This window comes from Amblyomma maculatum, chromosome 3, assembly GCF_055883805.1.
Source record: "Amblyomma maculatum isolate TAMU_Amacu chromosome 3, ASM5588380v1, whole genome shotgun sequence".
In the NCBI taxonomy this organism is placed as follows: domain Eukaryota; kingdom Metazoa; phylum Arthropoda; class Arachnida; order Ixodida; family Ixodidae; genus Amblyomma; species Amblyomma maculatum.
Genome location: NC_139346.1, coordinates 156,578,661 through 156,597,266, shown reverse-complemented (window position 1 = coordinate 156,597,266; position 18,606 = coordinate 156,578,661). Strand labels below are relative to the sequence as shown.

At 44.7% G+C, this 18,606-nt stretch overlaps 2 protein-coding genes across 2 annotated transcripts in view; one reads left to right on the top strand and one right to left on the bottom strand.

Moving 5' to 3' along the window:
* The window catches only part of holn1 (CD2 antigen cytoplasmic tail-binding protein 2 homolog holn1), a 12,415-nt gene extending 6,494 nt beyond the window's left edge, over nucleotides 1-5,921 (top strand). Inside the window, exons 4-6 of the mRNA XM_084598324.1 lie at nucleotides 1,290-1,503; nucleotides 4,356-4,634; nucleotides 4,846-5,921. Of these exons, the coding sequence (XP_084454450.1) occupies nucleotides 1,290-1,503; nucleotides 4,356-4,634; nucleotides 4,846-5,069 (717 nt within the window). The 3' untranslated portion in view covers nucleotides 5,070-5,921. The remainder of the gene's footprint in view (nucleotides 1-1,289; nucleotides 1,504-4,355; nucleotides 4,635-4,845) is intronic.
* A 5,903-nt stretch (nucleotides 5,922-11,824) lies between these two features.
* Nucleotides 11,825-18,527, bottom strand: Chchd2 (Coiled-coil-helix-coiled-coil-helix domain containing 2). Its single transcript, XM_084598322.1, has 4 exons — nucleotides 18,358-18,527; nucleotides 14,599-14,797; nucleotides 12,176-12,410; nucleotides 11,825-11,957 (listed from the first exon to the last, which is right to left on the bottom strand). The coding sequence occupies exons 1-4, from the start codon at nucleotides 18,387-18,389 to the stop codon at nucleotides 11,944-11,946; spliced, it is 480 nt and encodes a 159-aa protein (XP_084454448.1). The 5' UTR covers nucleotides 18,390-18,527; the 3' UTR covers nucleotides 11,825-11,943.
* Nucleotides 18,528-18,606: the final 79 nt, after the last annotated feature.

Below are 18,606 nucleotides of genomic sequence, written 5' to 3'. Positions count from 1 at the left end.
ACTGATGCCTGTCTCTTCCTTCTTGGCAGTATGGAATGCTTTTACTCTATTCCTCATGTGTAAGAAGAGGAGCAGGAAAAACAGTTATTGGCCTAAAAGGCGATGAGCACGGTGGCAGGAATCTTCACTTCAGGAGTCCAGTTGCTATGGCCACCGCGTAGGCCCAGTCAGTCGGCTATATCTTTCTACATATCTCAGCATTTCTCGATAGCACACAGTGGCATATTTTGAATGTTGCACTAGAGGGCTATCCAACTTGCCATTTTTAAAGCGTGTTCCTTGATACTGAAAAAAAGATCATGGCAAGCTTTTTTCAAGATTGTGCATTGCCTCCCCAATTGATACCCCACATCTCATAATGAGTGCCCTTTTACTCAAGCTGTGAGTGCTTGCTTCCTCATTGCTTCGTTTCTATGAGCGGGGAGAATTAATTTTTTTTTTCTTGTTTCTTGGGGGGGGGGGGGGGGGGGTAGGCATGCACTGCACAGCAAAATTTGAGTTTGCTCGTGAGCGCTCTCTAACTCAGATCTACGTGTGCTTGGATTTACCATACTCTTGAACTCACACTCATATGGGCCCACTCGTCCCCACTCATGATCTATTCAGGCTGAATTACTCAATTTTCTCGACCATGGCAATTCTTTTTAGCTAGAAAGCTTTTTTCTTTTTTTGTGTGCTTCAAGCGATTTGGTTGATAATTTTTTTTATAATGTGAGGGAAGTACCACACATGATTTTTACTTTGTTATCAAACACAAAGTTTAACATCACTGGTTGTCAGCAGGTGTCCAAAAAGTCTGAAAGGGCTGCTTTGACCTGTGTACACCTTATGTTGTGTGTCAGTGGCAACAATCATCGTATGCAAAATGCACAAAGTACGCCAGGAAGTGCACACAGTAAGGTGTTCCACAGAATTCTCTTTCTCTATCACCAAGAGACACTGCCAAGCCACCGCGCCAAGTGTTGCTCGTCACAGCAATAAACCTTTCCTCTCCTTCGCTGTCAGCAAATGAGGAGAAAATGATGCACACCAGCGTGATGAAGACACATCATAATCTGAGCCTTAGCCTGAGCTTTAGCCTAGTCTTGTGACTCAGATAATGATGTGAATTCGAGTCTGGACTTTCAGCTCAGATCATGTCCTGAGCATGAGTCTGGACTTAAGTCTCAAGTCATGGACCGAATGTGAGCGCAAGTGAACTTAAGAGTGTCGACTCATGAGTGATGCTGGTGACCTGTGCACAGATGTCACTGTGTATTGTTACTTTGCGTTCTTTTCACATGCTGCAGGTGCAACCTCCAAAACAAGTCATGGAGGACAGCAGAGGTTCTGAGGGCACTGAAGATGAGGAAAAAGTGGATGCATTGGCACTCTATGGGGAGATGCTGGAAATAATGCAACCCCGGGAAACAGTATTGGCTTGCATCAAGCGCCTGGGAGGCGGAAAGAGGGAGTCAACTATAAACCGCTGGAAGAAGAAGAAGCAGGAACAAGATGAGCCCGGTAGGTCTTCAGCTATGTATATCAATCTGACCATTTGGATTGACAGACATTCTGCCGCTGAAATTCAGGTGTACCCAAGTGCTGGGCGAGTGCATACTTATTTTGTAGTTGCAGAAAGACTGCGTGGGTAGGCAGAGATCACTGCAACAAATTGTCATAGCATATCGTGTTCCATGGGCATTTCCAAATTGTGCTGAGGTTCACTTGTGTCATTGCCTCTCCTACACACGTGCACTGACACATAGCCTCTGCAGCAAACATCTCTAACCACTCACTAAAATTGGTACAAAGTGGTTACTGTAATGAAACAGAATTAAAAAAAAAAGAGAAATACCAGCTCACTTCTATTAGCTACACTTCATGCACACACTCGCATGGTATAAAAGGAGGCAGCCTTACAGCTGTAATTTATGATGAGGCAGCGACATTGAATCTCACATTGATTGAACACACATGTATAGGATATTTCACGCAAGGCTTAACAATGTTTAAAAGTAAATTTTTTTAAAGTTTGAAGAGCACTTTTTGGCATAGCATTGTAAGTGGTAGTGTACATCAGAATGCAGCTAAGGCACGTTAACTATAGTATTGACTTGTCAAGTTTTTAGCTGTTACTGTTAAGCTACTCATTTATTTTCGTTTATTGAGAGGTTAATTGTAGCTCACCGTAAGCAGTGTACAGGGGTATTCAAAAATTCCCAGGCCACAGATTCTGCTTCTGGTTGGCATATTCTGTCACTTGAAGTACCATTAAAGCAATCAATTAGCTTGAAGGTTAGAATAATGCTTCTTCTACCCTCCACAGATATTTTGAGATTTGGAGTCGTCATAGCTGGCTGACTATACTGCTCAGAAGACCCTGTGGCCTGGGAACTTTTGACTACCTTTGTACATGTCAGTTTCTAGAGTTTAAATAATGCCATTCTTGTCGCTGCTTTAGCGCAAGAAAATTTGAATCCACAAATGGGCGAAACTGAAACTGCACAATTGGAATAGGTGCTAGCCAAGCCTAAAAACTCGCATCATAGAATGGTGCACCTGTCAAGTAGTGTTCGCTGATGCCGTCGTGACTCAAGCCACTGTGTGTGTGGCTAGTGCTATTTCCAATGACGCTGTGTTGGTTTTGCTCATGTGTGGCCATAGAATCTCTTGTGCTACAGCAGCATCAAGAACACTATTTTTGAAAACCTAAGAACATTATAATATAGAAATTGCTTATGGTACAAATGAGCTTAACAGTAATAGTTAAATAGTTAACTACTCTGTATTAGCTAACCAGCCAGATGGTTACCATGCCTTAGCTGCATCCTGACACTATGCCAGGAACACACTCCTCTAACTCAGTAATCACTTTTTTTATATTGCAACAGTAATATATACAACACTCTCGATATGATATGAACCATATACGGAACATGGCTACACTGAACAAGCAGGTGCCACGGCGAGATTCTGTTTTCTCAACGGTAGGGTCCTCTGAGCAGCGCCACCTGGCGGCAGATAGCGGAAATATTGTGAAAATGAATAAGAACGCATTTAAAGCCTGCCGCACTCGTTGCTTCAGTGGCACAATGGATTGACACTACTTACCTTCGCATTGAGCGAATATAACATCTATTCGAATTCTGCGAATGCAATTTTTTTCTGATCTTTTTTTTTTTTTTTTTAATCGCAACATTAAAATAAGCTACGAGGTGTGTGTTATCACAAGACCATATGACATTGCTGAGATGGCAGGTGCGCTGTCGGGAGATTTAGTAGGGTTGTGGCGTCATCCATGAGGTCGTAACCTCAGCAAAACAGCATTACAAAGTGCTCCTAAAGAAAGAAAATCACTTTCATTGCGGTGAAAAAGCGGTGGTGAAGCCGAGTCGAACTGCTGGTCTTTGAGGTGTGAGCTGGGCGCACTACCCCTACACTACAGAGGAGCGTTAGTACAGTGTGATAGCATAGAGGCCTAATGCAGGCACCTAATACTGTAGAGTAGACAGCAGCCACATATTACATTAGATCAGCACTTAGTCAAAATTGAGACCACTTATCTATTATTTCTCTTATTTACTACTAGTTAGTGCTACTAATTGAGACCACTACTTAGTAACAATTTATAATGTCCATAAAGCAATGCTGTTGCATCAACTCTTAAGGATACTTAAGCATTTCCCAAGATTTTTTTGCTAGTCTGGGACATTTGAGAAGCTGTGAGAAGTGTGAATACACAGTTCCATGGGTGTTTCTGTGCTGGATACACTGTCTGCTTTAAAAGAAGCACTGTGGACAAAAAGGAGGACATTCACTACATTTAGAAGTGGATCATCATCACCAGCCTGACTATACCCACTGCAGGGCGAAGGCCTCTTCTATATTTCTCCACTTAACCCGGTTCTGTGCTAGCTGCATCCACTCGACCCCTGCGAACTTCTTAACCTCATCTGCCCACCTAACTTTCTGCCGCCCCCTGCTACGCTTTCCTTCCCTTGGAATCCAATTTGTTACCCTAAGCGACCATCGGTTATCCTCTCTTCGCCCTACATGTCCTGCCCATGCCCATTTCTTCTTCTTAATTTCCACTAGAATGTCGGTAACTTGAGTTATTTCTCTGACCCACTCTGCACGCTTCCTATCTCTTAATGTTACCCCTACCATTTTTCGTTCCATAGCCCTCTGGGTTGTCTTCAACTTAAGTAGAACTCTCTTTGTTAGCCTCCACGTTTCAGCCCCAGTGGATCATGGTTGCCAGGAAATAATGGGACCCTATACCCAGTCTTCTGGCTTCAGTGCTATCACAGCCAAAATGGGAGCCAGTTCTGTTCATTAGACGTAAAGGGCTTCAATTTCTCTCCCTTTTGCAGATAGCACTAAGGAGGTTATCCCTAAAGAGCAACTTCTGCGGATGACTGAGCTTGCCGATCAGCTTGTATCAACTGGGGACATGGACATTTATGAGCAGACATACGAGCGACTTAAGTTCCTGCGGGAACGCCAGCAACAAGCCAAAGAAGCCACAGCGGCGACCACATCTGTTGAAGGGTCTTCCTTTGACATGTTTGCCGATGATGAAGAGGCTACGAAGGCCACTGAACCGTCAACTACCGGAGAGGATAAAGCAGCTAATGAAGGCAAGACTGATGGTATGTAACCCGTCTTCCTCACCAGCTGATGCTAGATGGCTGCTCATGTTCGAAGAATGGCATCAGCTGCTGTGTGGCTTCACCTAGACATGAATTATAGTTGCTAACCTTGCATACATTGAGTTGCAAAAGAACACATGGCTCATCTTTCTCTTTTTGCTTTAAACCTAAGTTTCATCTCACCTTTACCTTTTACCTGTGTTGGTTTCAGATGCAGAGCCAGTGAGCTCATCAAAAGATGATGATGAAGTGATGTGGGAGTTCAAGTGGGAGGAAGCAGAAGATTCTCCTGTGTACGGCCTGCATACGTCAGCCCAGATGTTGCAGTGGGTGCAGGAGGGTTACTTCCAAGACGGCGTCTGGGTTCGCAAGGCACATGAGAAAGATCGCCCATTTTACAGCTCGAGACGAATCGATTTTGAACTTTACATCTGATGCCACGCTGTTTCACGAGAGACAGCATCACCCAAAATGCAACGTGCTTTGAAATGTGTTTGATAATATTGTTTTGCTGTGTTTTGATTGAACAAACCCGCTCAGTTGACTACTCGTGCATGTCGAGCTATGATTTGCATGAAGAAATGCGGCCCTGGCATTTAGGGACTCATAGAATTGTTACATTCCGACAGTGAATGGAAGATGTGGATGTACATTCATGCAGTAACTATCAAAACAATGCATTGAAGTTTTTATTTGCAGTCACCGTTTGACTCATGGAAGCTGCTGATTGCCCAGATAACATGGGCAATGAGTTTTCAGGACATCTTTCCTCATAGTTTTCAATGTTCACTGTGCATTATACAGCACGAACCTATGCTGTAGATTTCTTAACAGCAGCTCTATAAAATATAGCGTGTAAACTGGGGAGCCAAGCTCTAGTGGTACATATGGCTTTTCCAAAGCCCCCACATAGCCTTTATGCGACTCTGCGGAGATAACGTTGGCCACGAAAAAGCCACATCCCTCTTCATTTTTGACGTCGCATTCTTTTGGCTGCCAGTGCCAGCGTTTAGTGGCCAAACAATCTACCTTTAACCACAATATGTAGTGCCCTCAAGGGAGTGCACAAACGTCTATTTGTTATGCAAAATAACTGGTTGAGAATAATGTACGTTGGAGACTCTGGTGCGATCAGGTTCCGTGACACTCCAACTGTGCCCGAGAAGTGTGTGCCTGACATGTGGAGTGCCATTTCTTGTTGGTGCCGGTTGCTAACGTTAACCGTGCATGCGCAGTGAAAGTTGATGGTTCGTTTTCAACCAGTGGAGATCGAGGAGAGGCCGCACATGTGCAAAGTGGCCGTTGAAAAGGGCAGGGGTACAGCATCGCCTGGGCACTGCAGGTTCTTCATTCAACCTAGCTTTTCTTACTGTTTGTGTTGTGTTCTCATCTTTCTTGCCTATGACTCTTGTCAGTGTGAGTACTGGTCTGTGAGATGTGTCATATCATATGTTGACAAAGCATGCTTCCAAAGTATGTGTACTAAAATTAAAACAATACAAAGGTTAGCACGGATGTTGTACACTGATAACACGCAAACTTGTGACAAGTGCTCGTACACCCAGAAGTTAACAAAGATACAGTAAAACCTCGTTGATACATTTCTTTAAAAAAAAAAAATGCGGGAAAAAATGCATTATCCGGGAAAACATGATTCGAACTGCCTAATTTTGAAAAATTTAACTGCTGAATAAAGTACAAAGGCATTGAGAATTCAGCCTTTCACTTCATAAAAGTGTAGATTAGAATTTATGCACATAAAGTATGCACTGCACCGTTTTTAGCTCTCGCAGAATTTATTCCATTGCGTTGCCCTCTGCGGGGAAGAGTCGCTTCCTTGGGAGTTTCCGGATGCTTCTCCCCCTTGCACCATTGACATGTGGGGAAGCCATCGTGATGGCTTACGTTTTTGCTCATCTGTGCTCATCTGTCCCCCCAGGACCTGGCCCGCTCGTATGCAGGCGATAAGTTATCTGTTTCTCCCTTATGCCCATAAGGCACCACAAAGAAGCCACTGTGTTTCTCCGCATGAAGTTATGTTTCCGTGGGGATGGGCGCCTCATATGTTGGCTCGTTAGATTTCTTTGATGCTTCACCCCTTTGCACCCAGGCACTGCAGAAAAGCAACTGTGGCGGATCAGCACAGCCGACTAGTTTTTCATGTCGCAAGTGCTCGTTAGCACATGTCCAGTTGATCGCAAAATGTATTATACGACCGCAATATATCGAAGTTTAGAACATGGTAACTGGGAAATTGTGTTATTCGGAAACACATGAACCGGGACAAAATAGTGTAGCTCTATGGGAAATGCTTTAGTGCCCGCGATTTGAAGTGTATGAAAGAAAAATAGTATGAACCGAGAACGTATCAATGAGGTTCTACTGTAGTTATGACTAAAAGCACCATGGCATCCACCTATTATCTACAGTAATTTTGTGCTGGGAGGTGCCCAAGTCGTGTTTGGGCTCTACACCATGTACATAGTTACATTCATGCGACTCTTATAGCACCTCTCCGCACTGTGTGCATGCTGTTCTGAAGGCTTTTTAAGGTCAGTTTGTCAATTCATAACACAGAATGAAATATGGGCACTGATAAATCCGGCTTGTGTACTTGCTTGTTCTGCTCCCTTTGTGATCCAGTGAAGCAGTTTTCCCATCACACATACTGCTCATTGTCATGCACGCTGCTTCTCCTATTCTCACCCTCTACTGCAGACCTTAATGCTTTCTCTGCCTGCTGGTGCCATCTTCGTGCAGTCTGCCATCTTGCTTGTCATCTTAATTAGGGATGAAGTGACACATCCCTAAGCAATCAAGGAGCAAGAGTGGTAGCATATGAAGCAATGCATGGGCATTAGGCATTGCTAACAAATGCCACATTTTGTATCTTTTGTGCTCCCTAATGTTGTCATCTGCATTACTGCGGAAAAAACCGTGCACGGCCAAAAGCAGTGCACGGTTTTGGCCGAGTCGGCATTTGTAGTTTATCTCGCCCTATGTTTACCCAATACATCAAGGTGCCCCGACTAGCACCCCCATAATTACAAGTGGTTTTCATACGCATCACAAGACCTGAGAGACCGCATTGATTTTATTACAATATCTTAGCTACCGTGCCAGCATTTGTAGCATCTGCATTACATCGTCCTGCCGAGGGTACTGGCTAAATTTTAAATGTTACAGAGTTGTTGTCAGCATATCAACTGCGCCAAGCTTGTTTCGTAAAAGTGTTTAAGGCGGGCATAGGTGACAACCACTGTGCGTTCGGTAGCATGTTAGTGCTCAGTGCCCATTTGGTTCATTCACATTGTTGATTTGTCATCATGTTGTAGAATTAGCACGTGTGTATTTTGCATACGGCTGCAAAGTGTTTACTGATGATTCAAAGAGCAGCAAGCTAAGTGGAGGTTTAAAAGGCCTTCACAGAATGAATTATTAACCTATATTTGTAAGATTAACTCTGAATGGCCAGCCATGAGTGTCAGGTGCCGCACTGTTGAGAAGACATTGAAATTGTTTGTGCAAATAAAGCACTGCACTTCCTCTAAAAGCCGTATTTAATTTTAATGTGTCTGTCTGTGCCAGATTGTGCCAGAAGTCTCTTGGCATGGTTCTAGTAATTGGTAATGTGTAATTGATCTACAGCCACTGTGATTTCTGCAACCGAATGAAGTGTAGTTAATGAAACCAAACTTCATTTTTGCAGTAATAGTGAGATTTGCAGTACGGTGGCCCTTTTGGTTAGGGGAATAGTGGGGCACCAGCGCTGTGCGTAAAGCACAGATGTCGATAGGGCGAAAGGTGTGGTTATGTTCTTCCCCCTGAAATCAGTCAGTCGCACGCATATCCGAAATAGTTGTTGCAGGATTTGCACTCAAGCGTCGTCACGGCACTTTCGCCATATAAGCCCTTCATTTTAGTCTCCGCCGCACATATAGTTGCATCTTGTGGTAGCCATGCTATATTATGCACAGTGATGTGTTTGGCTTGGAGGGACTTGCTCCATGTCAATAGCAGTAGTGGCTTGATGACACAGAGTAAATTAATGAACGAATGGATTTGTGGCGGACATTTGTTAGCGCCACCACCACTGTCAGCCTGCATATAAAATAAAAGTGGTTGAGGGAAGAGGAAGGAGAAAGGTAAAAGAAGGCTATGATCCTTGAGTTGACTGCTTAGGCCCATTTTCTCCAGGTAGCCCAGAAGGAACTGAAGGGCCTCGGTGGCCTTCTGGCCACTGGGGAAGGAGGGTATCTTTCCTATTGAGCAGGGAGGCCCAATTGCAAGTAGACCTGAGTGTTGCTTCCTGGCCAGTGAAGACGAGGTGTGGATTCTCGTGTCCGTACCTTGAGCAGACCCCTAAGGGAGACCATGTCTGCACAGCCTGGTGCCCCCGTTCAGGAGCACCCTCGACAGGAATAAACTTGAAAGCAGACTTCAGCGATTTGAAGTCGGCTTAGTGCTTCTAGCTGGCTTCACAAAGTAATGCACCCAGCCACGTAGCCAGAGAATTGTCCACTATGTGGGGCTCACCGTGCACTACCACATGACTCGGGCTTGCCAAGAAATAAAGGCAGCACCCAGATCATCCAGAAGTGACTGACTAGCTGAAGCATGGAGGACCAGCTACAGTTGGTGGGAACGCAGCAAAAGCCATAGGAGTCCCGGTCAAAGCTCCCTCCTTCCAGGGGTCAACTTCTTTTATGAACCAATACTACTGAAATGTTTTAATCATCGCCAGCAAGAGAAAGGGCATTTACATGTTGCAGAGATCTCACCCTTGTGAGCAGTTCACACATCTTAAAATCAGCTGAAAGACAAAATAGAGATGAGAAGAGCACAAGATGAGGCTAGTCTTGTGCTCTTCTCATTTCTGTGTTGTGTCTTTCGGCTGGTTTTAAGATTAATCAGCACCAACTCGCCCTGTTGTCAACCTTGTTGTGATTCACAGGCCTCCACAGTGCTAATACAAGCTCACGGATAACAATGCAAAAGCATGGGGTAATCTAAAGCTTCCCACATTGCAATGCACTTCTTATAACACCCAACCCTGGCCTCACAATTTACAGTTGATCCTTAAATAGTACAACTGCAGTGTATGTCACAAGCAGTGCCTTACTCCCGGGAAGGAAATTCTACAAATGTGCTTGCACTTGCCACAATTATAATAGTCATTATATTATCATTACTTATAATGTAAAAGCCCGTGCATATAATATGAAGTGTAACCTTGGGATTGCAAAAATGGAAAAAAAAGAACGTTTCATCCACGTATAATGCAAACGAGGAGAGCAGCAAAGGTATTTACTTGCACAACGCTTCGTGGTTGCTCTGCAAATCGTACGCCTTCATGTGCCGGTGCTGGTTCGCTCCCCTTCTCATGCCGACACGCTTGACCAAAAAGTATCACGCACTGTGAGGACAGCAGCTCACATTCACTCCAGCAATCGCGGAAGCCACATGACCTTTCAGCTGTTCTGAAACCAGTAAGCTGCCTCCCGCTCGGATGTAGGACGGCAGCGCACAAGCTGCTGGCCATAATGTGCCGTGCTCATACAGGATTTTTGCAATCGTCATCCGGTTCGTGTAACTGTGAGAATCCCTTATTAGACGTCTTTGAAACTCTTTCTGTGCCTCTAACACGTTTGGTATCCCGCATTTCTCAAAAATGCGACCGACGTGTTCCTTGAGAATATTGATGAATCTGGGCCCATATGCCTGTATTCAGAGTTTGCGTCGTTATCGAAGTGTCGCTATCTCACGTGATTTCGAGTCATCTGATTGGTCGAAACGCCGGAACCGGATGTTGCCACCACGGAACCGGAAGAGGTGGCAACATCATGTTCCGGCGTTTTCACCAATACGATGATTCGAGGTCACGCGAGATAGCGATACTTTGATAGCGAAATGACACGGAATATGGGCCTTGTGTCCGCGATCTGGCTGTAGAGCATGGCTAGAGAGGCTGGAACTATCCTTTCGTCACTCCTACATCGTGTGAGTATAATCGACCTCTTTCGGGTCGCGTGTGCTTTGAGGGCACAATGGTTGACGAGGATCGCAGAGTCAGTTTCGTGAAATAAAAATCATCGAACAGTCGGCCGATGGCACCGCTACATAGCGTCTAAACTGCCTAAATGCACATCCTAATCACATCAATATTCCTAAATGCACATTCGCAGGGATTGATGAAATTCCAATCAAGCTGATTAATGCACTTCAAGAAGCAAGGACGCATCGTTAAAACCTTTGGAAACAGTCATAATGAATAAGCAAATTCCAGACAGCTAGCGGCAGAGTAAAATGGATTTGATTTACGATTCATAAAGGGAAAGGAGATAGAATGCAAATTAAATCCTATAGGCCGAGTACAAACACAGTTATGGGTAGAAAATGGGTCATGGGTTTATGTAAGGTAGGCGATTGGATGATAGCCTGTTCGTGCTTACCCAATGCAAAGAAGTAGCTATCTTCTCTTCACACTACATGTCCTGCCCATGCCCATTTGTTGTTCTTGATTTCCACTAGAATGTCAGTAACTTGAGTTATTTCTCTGACCCACTCTACATGCGTCCCATCTCTTAACATTACCCCTACCATTTTTCGTTCCATGGCCCTTTGTGTTGTCCTCAACTTAAGTAGAACCCTCTTCTTTACCTTCCACGCAGAACATGCATGAAGCTACAGAAAAGAAATTTAACCAAGATGACCTAGGGTTTAGAGACATCAGTGATCAGGTGAATGAATCTGTGGTGCAAGTTAAAGGCAATTGGAAAATTGGTGCCCAAAAAGCAGAAAGTTGACATAAGTGTAGAAAAAAAATTTAGTAATTGAAATGACAAAATAAGTGTGCCGGTTTATAACAACATTTAAGATATAGGAAAAAGAAAGCTGAGCATGGTGGAAACTTGGAAACTTCCGCTACCCTGTTTCATATGGGACACTCCATCCATCCCGCCTGATGCCGATAGTGCTCATTAATAACAAAGGCTGGAACTGCTAATTTCTGCTGAAATTGGTTTAATCTGCATATAATACGAGGTAGAAATCTGACCTGATAAAATCAGGAAAAACACCTTGTATTGTATACACAGAAGGTTGCGGTATACACACAGGTTTTTTTGCGGTGATAAAAGTATGTTGACTTCCAGCCAGCCAAGGCATGGCTAGAAAAATAAACACTTCACTCAACAGCAATTGCTAGTTTATTGCATTCTACTTGCGAAGAAGAACAAAGTCATTTTTGCCACCTGGCACAGGGTGGAGCTTGGAGTGGTTCACCAGCATTACTTCCTAGAGGTCTACTTTACATGCCTATACCTGAAAGAAAAAATGCCGAGAAAAACAGGTTAATTGCAAAAAAATAATGTTATTTCAGCAAATTGCTCTTCCTACAAAGAAACAGTCAGGAAATAATGTAATACTTTTCGTATTTTCTCAACTGCATTGCAAGCAGGCTGCAGTGTAAAATTCCTGCAAAGAGTATGTGCAGACAAAGATAACAAAAGCTAGGCCACTTAAAGGAAGCCTGCACTGACCGTGCTGAAGCCGGCACTCCTTGAGCACCTGGTTAAAACCATCGCAGAGAGAGATGTCATGCTGGTTCTGGGCACACTCCAGGAACTGCTTGAGCTCGTACTGACAGGCACCGCTCAGCTGCTGTTGCTGGGGCTGCATAGCCGGGGCAGCAGCAGCTGGGGCTGCAGCTGGAGCTGCCTCTGCGGCGCCGCCCCCTCCAAGGCTGCCAGTCAGGGCATGACCAATCGTGTGGCCCTGCATTGCAGAACAAAATGAAAGTCATCGACCCTTGAGACCACTACAGTCACAGCGCAGCATAGTAATCGCCCAAAGGTTTCAAAGCAAGAGCAAGAGACTTGCTGTGACAAATGGGCTAGCAGACACTTGTTCATGATGGCAATTTCCATCCATAACAGAGCAAATACTGATCATCTGTCATGGTGCGCAGAGGGTGGAGCCAGCGCGGCGGAGGCGACAAGTCGCTGGAAATGGAGGGCGCAACGGAAGGAATATGCCATGCAAACTTCCAGTCGGCTCCGCCGATTTCGGCGGAGCAGTCTTGATTGTTTCATGAAGTGACCTTGGCTCCAAAATCGGCCCCTGTCTGTGTTAAAGACGCAATTCGTGTTCTGGATCTGTGGTTGGGATACAGCTGCCCCCAAAAGAACAGAAAACATTGCACTGGAAGTGCTCTAACTCTGACTGGAATTCATCATAAAACAAAGTGCCACTGAGTTTGCACATTACTATTGCAACTGCCTTGGCACAGCCGTGATATATCACACAGCTCCCTCTAAATAATAAAGGTATAGCTAGAAGCACACAGGATAAAGGGCAAGCTAAACTAACTGCGTAAGAATACAGAAAGTAAAGTATCAAGTATCTGCATCATATATATTAGTTTCCAACGATGTCACACCAGCCACCACTACCTTTGGCACCAGGAAGCGCGCAATAAGACTAGATTTCTTGCTAATCCTCTTATTGCCAACCAGTTTCCATATAACCAAAGATGGTGCCCATGACATCACATGAAAACTGTCCATAAAAGATACTAATGGGCACAATTAACAGAAATGGCACACCTGCAGTTCTTGCACCAAGTTAGTTAAGGACCAGACCAATTCTGTACTTCATTTGTCACACCTCACCACTGCATAGCTAGTGCATGGCTACTGCTCAGCCTCAGGTGCATGTATCCCCCTAGTGGGCTGTGGGCTAAGGCTGCTACGCGCACTCCCGCCTCCAGGCACCACAGGGTTGGAGCCAACAGGGCACTCCACTTCAGTACCCCTGCACAACAGTCATCATGGCAGCAGCCTTGCAGTGCTATGCAGAAGGGGTCGCTGCCAATGAGGTCGGTGTGATTTGACCGTTCCGTAAATCATCCCCAAATATTGTTCTCTATGCTAGAAGATAGCGAAGCACAAGTTGGTTTATGGTGTTTTGAAGTCCTAAAGTGACTCGGGCTATGAGAGACATTGCAGTGGAGGGTTACAGAAATTCCGACCATCTGGGGTTACTGTTCACTGACATCGCACAGCACACGAGCGCCTAGCTTTTCGCCTCCATTGAAAAGTGGCTGCTGAGGCGGGGATTCGATCCCGCATCCTTGGGCACAGTAGTCGAGCGCCCCCACCACTGTGCCACCCTAATGGGGCATGTAGCACCTGTCATTTGTTAAAACTAAATTTGCTCACCTGAATTCAGCATGCGCACACACACGCACACACAAAAGGCAACTCTGCCAGTCAGGTGAGAAACATTAAAATCTAGTTAAGATGAACAATGAAAAAATGGGACAGGCGCTCAGATTTTCAATATCTGAGCTTAACTTTTAATTTTTTTATATTTTGTCTATTTTCAGCCTACATCACATTTTAGTCCACAACCAACATTCCAAGCTTGCTTTCCCAGGCATGTGCCAAGAAAAAGAAAAATAATAATAAAAAGAAAACCTCAAGGGACAATAAAATTTTGTTTAACAATTCTGCAAAAGCATCAAGAGGCCTGCGAATCTGCGATGGCTGCTTTGTCCTATGGGCCACTGCCACCCCTCTAACGCCATCGCTAGAGAGGTGGGGTGGGATGGTGGGTCATGGTGATGCTTTTGCAGAATAGCTGGCTTTCCCGTTGTGTCTTTGAACTCGAGTGCCGCTTTGGTAGCACTTCTGGAGGGTAGGAAGGTGGATCTAGGGTGTATCCCCTGTGAGCATCTGCTAGCAAACAGCTTGTAGTGGGTGGTGCTTCTGGCAGAGGCGACCGGACGGCTGCTAGAGCCCTCAAGCTCAAGCTACAATGCTGATGAACAATCAGGCACCCTACCACTTCTGCACTGTGACTGTGGTGCTACTTTTGCAGTAGAAAGAAATTCAAGATTCAAGTCACGTCTAATCAATCTGGACACTGTACTGGTAAATGACACAGCAGACTAAGAACGCACCACTGCAGAGCCGACCGCGACTCCGGCCGCTGTAGTAGCCATCTGAGCAAACATGCCCGGCTGCTGAGGCTGCGACATCATGGGGGCTGGTGGATGTGCCTGGGTTGGCACGGGCTGCGTTGGAGCAGCCGCAGCTCTGGCTGGGGGTGGTGCAGCGGCGGCGGCTCGCGGAGCCGGTGCTGCGGGTGCCCTCCTCATCCTGTACACAAATAAAAGAAAGGCGTGCATCGCATGCAGCTGAAGAATGCAACTCATAGGGGGTCAAGTTTTGAACATGAGGTGTTGGCATCAAATGACTAGTTCGGTTTATAGGGGTGTAAGGCTCCAAAGCGACTCGGGCTACGAAGAGCACCGTAGCAGAGGACTCCCGAAATTTCGAACAACTGGGGTTCTTTAATGCACACTGACACTGAGCTGGACACGGGTGCCATGCTCTCCAGCTATGCTGAAAACCAGCAGCCATGGCCGGGATTGAACTCGAATCCTTGGGATCAGCCATCGAGTGCCATAACCACTGAGCCACCACAATAGGGCTGAAGTGAAAGGAAGAGGGCTACACTGTTCCTGAAACTTTCAATCCACAGAAGTGGAATGAAAAAATACTGTACCCTGCTAGTATGTCCTCTGGGTTAGAGAGAGACAGAGGATTTTTGTTCCTTGAAGCTCTGTTAATGCTGACAGCAAAAGACCTATTTAATGCTAAATCAAAGTATAAAAGAGAATACTGTTTCTTGTAACTTGATTTAGTGTGATTTATTGGAGATAAAATTAAAAAAAAATGCACAAAAAAATAAAGTAAGCACAGGTTCAGTTTAAAATACAGCTTCAATGCATTTGCTTTATTACTGACGTTCACATTAAATCAAAGTTATGCTCTGAAATTACAAAAATACCAGAAACAATACGTGCTGTTGCGACAGGTAACTCGATTTTCCGGAATATTTTGTAGGCATTGTGAACAATGCAATTTTATCAGTACTGCACAAATGGCTTCAATAGGTGTCCAACATCTGATCTTGTGGTTATGAATGCCTTGGCAAATGAGTACTGATCCAAAAACTTGTGTCCAATATATTGGAGAAAACTCCCATAGCTGATCTCAGGCTGTTATGTATGTCCTCCTAATATCCCTTGTTGTTAAAAGCAAAAGCCAAGTAAGGTTGTCATGTTCACCTGCTGGCTAGTGACTAGTGAGCATGTTAGATATCTATAATTCATTTCACAAGATGTTTGTAGCACTGCTAAGGGCAGGGGAGCCCTGGACCATTCAAGCTCATGCTCACTATAATAGGTAATTGTGCCCTTAAGTGCTTGAGGCACTTAAGGGCACAATTGCTCGAGGAGACAATGCTCTGGCGCGTGAATGGATGGATGGAACATAGGAGCGTCCCCTTTGAAACGGGGTGGTAGCAGTAGCTATCATGCTCATTTTTTTCCCTATATCTTGGTTATTGTTTTGGTTAACTATACCATCATTCTATTTATTGAATTTTTGTTTCTAAATTATTAACATTGTCACTTTTCTGCTTTTAAGCCACCAATCTTCCAGTCGTTTTTTGCTAGCTTCCACCGCCAGTTTATTCACCCGGCCACTAGTATTTCTAAACCCCAGAGCTTCAGGAAGAGTGACTGCGCCTGCATCGACTTCCGGATGGATACCATTACATTCGAGTATAATATGGTCAATTGTTTCACTGGAGTTACCACATACAGCACATATGTCATCTTCATTGTTAAATTTCTTTTTGTAGCTGCATGTTCTAAGGCACCCTGATCTAGAGCGATTCCTCTGAGCAGCGTCACCTGGCGACAAATAGTGGAAATATTGTCAAAACGAATAAGAGCGCATTTAAAGGCCACTGTCCCCAACATTTTTATGGCGCAATGGATTAATGCTGCTCATCTCAGCACTGATAATTCACAATGTTAAATAACTTACCATCAACTTTCCTGGGCTGTTTTCCAATTTAGGTCGCATTATGCGATGTTTTTGGTTCTTATTACCACAAAAACCAGCCGTGAACAGAGCCACGAGGTAACGGTATGCCAACGGTTACACTAAGCAATTACCTTCACCGCAATCATTTCCTGCCTTCAGTTAGTGTATGTTACCTTTAGGTTGTATTCACAGACACCTTACAGCAACAATCGGTATGACAATGATTACACTAAGCAATTACCTTCACAGTAATAATTTCATGCGTTCAGTGAGTGTATGTTACCTTTAGGTTGTGTTCAGAGACACCTTTCAGCAACAATTGCAGTTTTCAGTGAGCGTATATTACCTTTAGGTTGCGTTCAGAGAGACCTTGGATATGAGATATGGTTTGGCAATACGCTTCCAGGGGGCCAGAGGCTCATAGCAGCAAAATTATCGATTGTAGTCTATAGCCCCTGCCTTTACAAGTGCTGCAAACAGCTTGTGAGAGGAAGTATAGGTGGCTTTTACAAGTGACTAGGCTTGTGACTACACTTTAACATGCGAATGAGCACTTGTTTCAGCTCATTTAATCTTTTCCTGACTCTCCTGTGATGGCCACTATTCCAGAAATTTATTCAGTTCAGTTGGTGCCATCCTTGTCCTCCCAAGTGGCTTTTTCACCATTCAGGTAGCCCTGAAATGAAGTGCCCTCATAGGGGGTGTGCTTTGAGGCCACCAGTGAATGGCTCACATGCAGTTTTAAAAGGCTCCTGCATGCTATCGGACCATATTCTATGGATGTATGCCTTTATACATGACAACCCAAGTCCACCGAAGCTCACACAGCTTCTAAGTGCAGTGCAGTGTGTAAGAAACACTGTGTTGCTCCTCCTCTGCTTGTCTAAATGAATGTATCCAACAGCCTGTCTGCATTCAGAACATTCACACAAATTTGTAACAAGGAAGGATTTACTCATAAGCATCCATCCAAGTGGCTACAAAGGATTTTTCAGAAACTTTGAAGGTGAAGAAAAATCCCTGGTACGGGTTAGAACCCGGACAAGGACGAATTTTTCTTTGGTGTGTAGCTTTCCTTTGTAGCCGTATATGGCTACAAACGAGGAATTATGCCGAGTAATTATTACAAATCTACTTTACCTTGGGGGATTCTTCTATACATTTGAAGAAGGATTTGCTTCGGCAATAACGCGACATAAGGGGATTAAAAATGAGACTATAAACATGACCACAGTAAGCAACTGCATTACTTCTTTGCGAATTAAGCGATTTGTGGCTAGCCACCGTCTGCCCGTTAAACGAATGTCGAAACAAAAAATGGGATCGTTATATATCATTTGTTGAAAGGCAGCTACTAATGAAAAACAATCCATTCGATGGCATCTTCCGGTCTCTTTCTGATGCAATTCGCAGATACGCACTTTCCCCCTCGAGATTCTCGGTCACATCACGAGTACGCGAATACTACTCAGCAGCGACGACTCAGACGCGTGTACTCAAATTGCAAATGTCATTAGGTTAGCAGGTGAACGCCGTGAATTTCGCAATCAGGTTCCAGAACCTAAAAATCGAAGCGACGCAGTAGGACGAAAGGACAGTCGCCGTGTGACGGGCACCACTACACAGCACCTAAACTAAACGAATACGTGATTATTAACACAAAAACAAAGTGAGCCGTCGTGGCTAAAGCTACACACGACCACCGTTCCACGGCACCGACCATTCGCATTCAACGACACACGCGGTCCAGCAATCCGACGCAGCGGTCGGGACAGGCTAGCCTTGTGATTGAATGAAAATTATGCGTTTAGTGTACATACGGTGCAGCTGGGGCTCTCCTCTGACGAGGCATCTTGCAGTGACTAACTTGTTGCGAGAAAAATACTTATGAGACACAAATACCAAGACAAATTTACTGCTGAAGACAAACGATGCGCGCGACCGTCCGTACCACCAAGGACACGGTTTCTAGAAAATGCAAGGAAAATGTCGCAGGCACAGACTTGCTCTCAATGCCATCGCATGGCCACCGCCACGCTCACAAACTTGTTAAAATACAAGCAAAATTA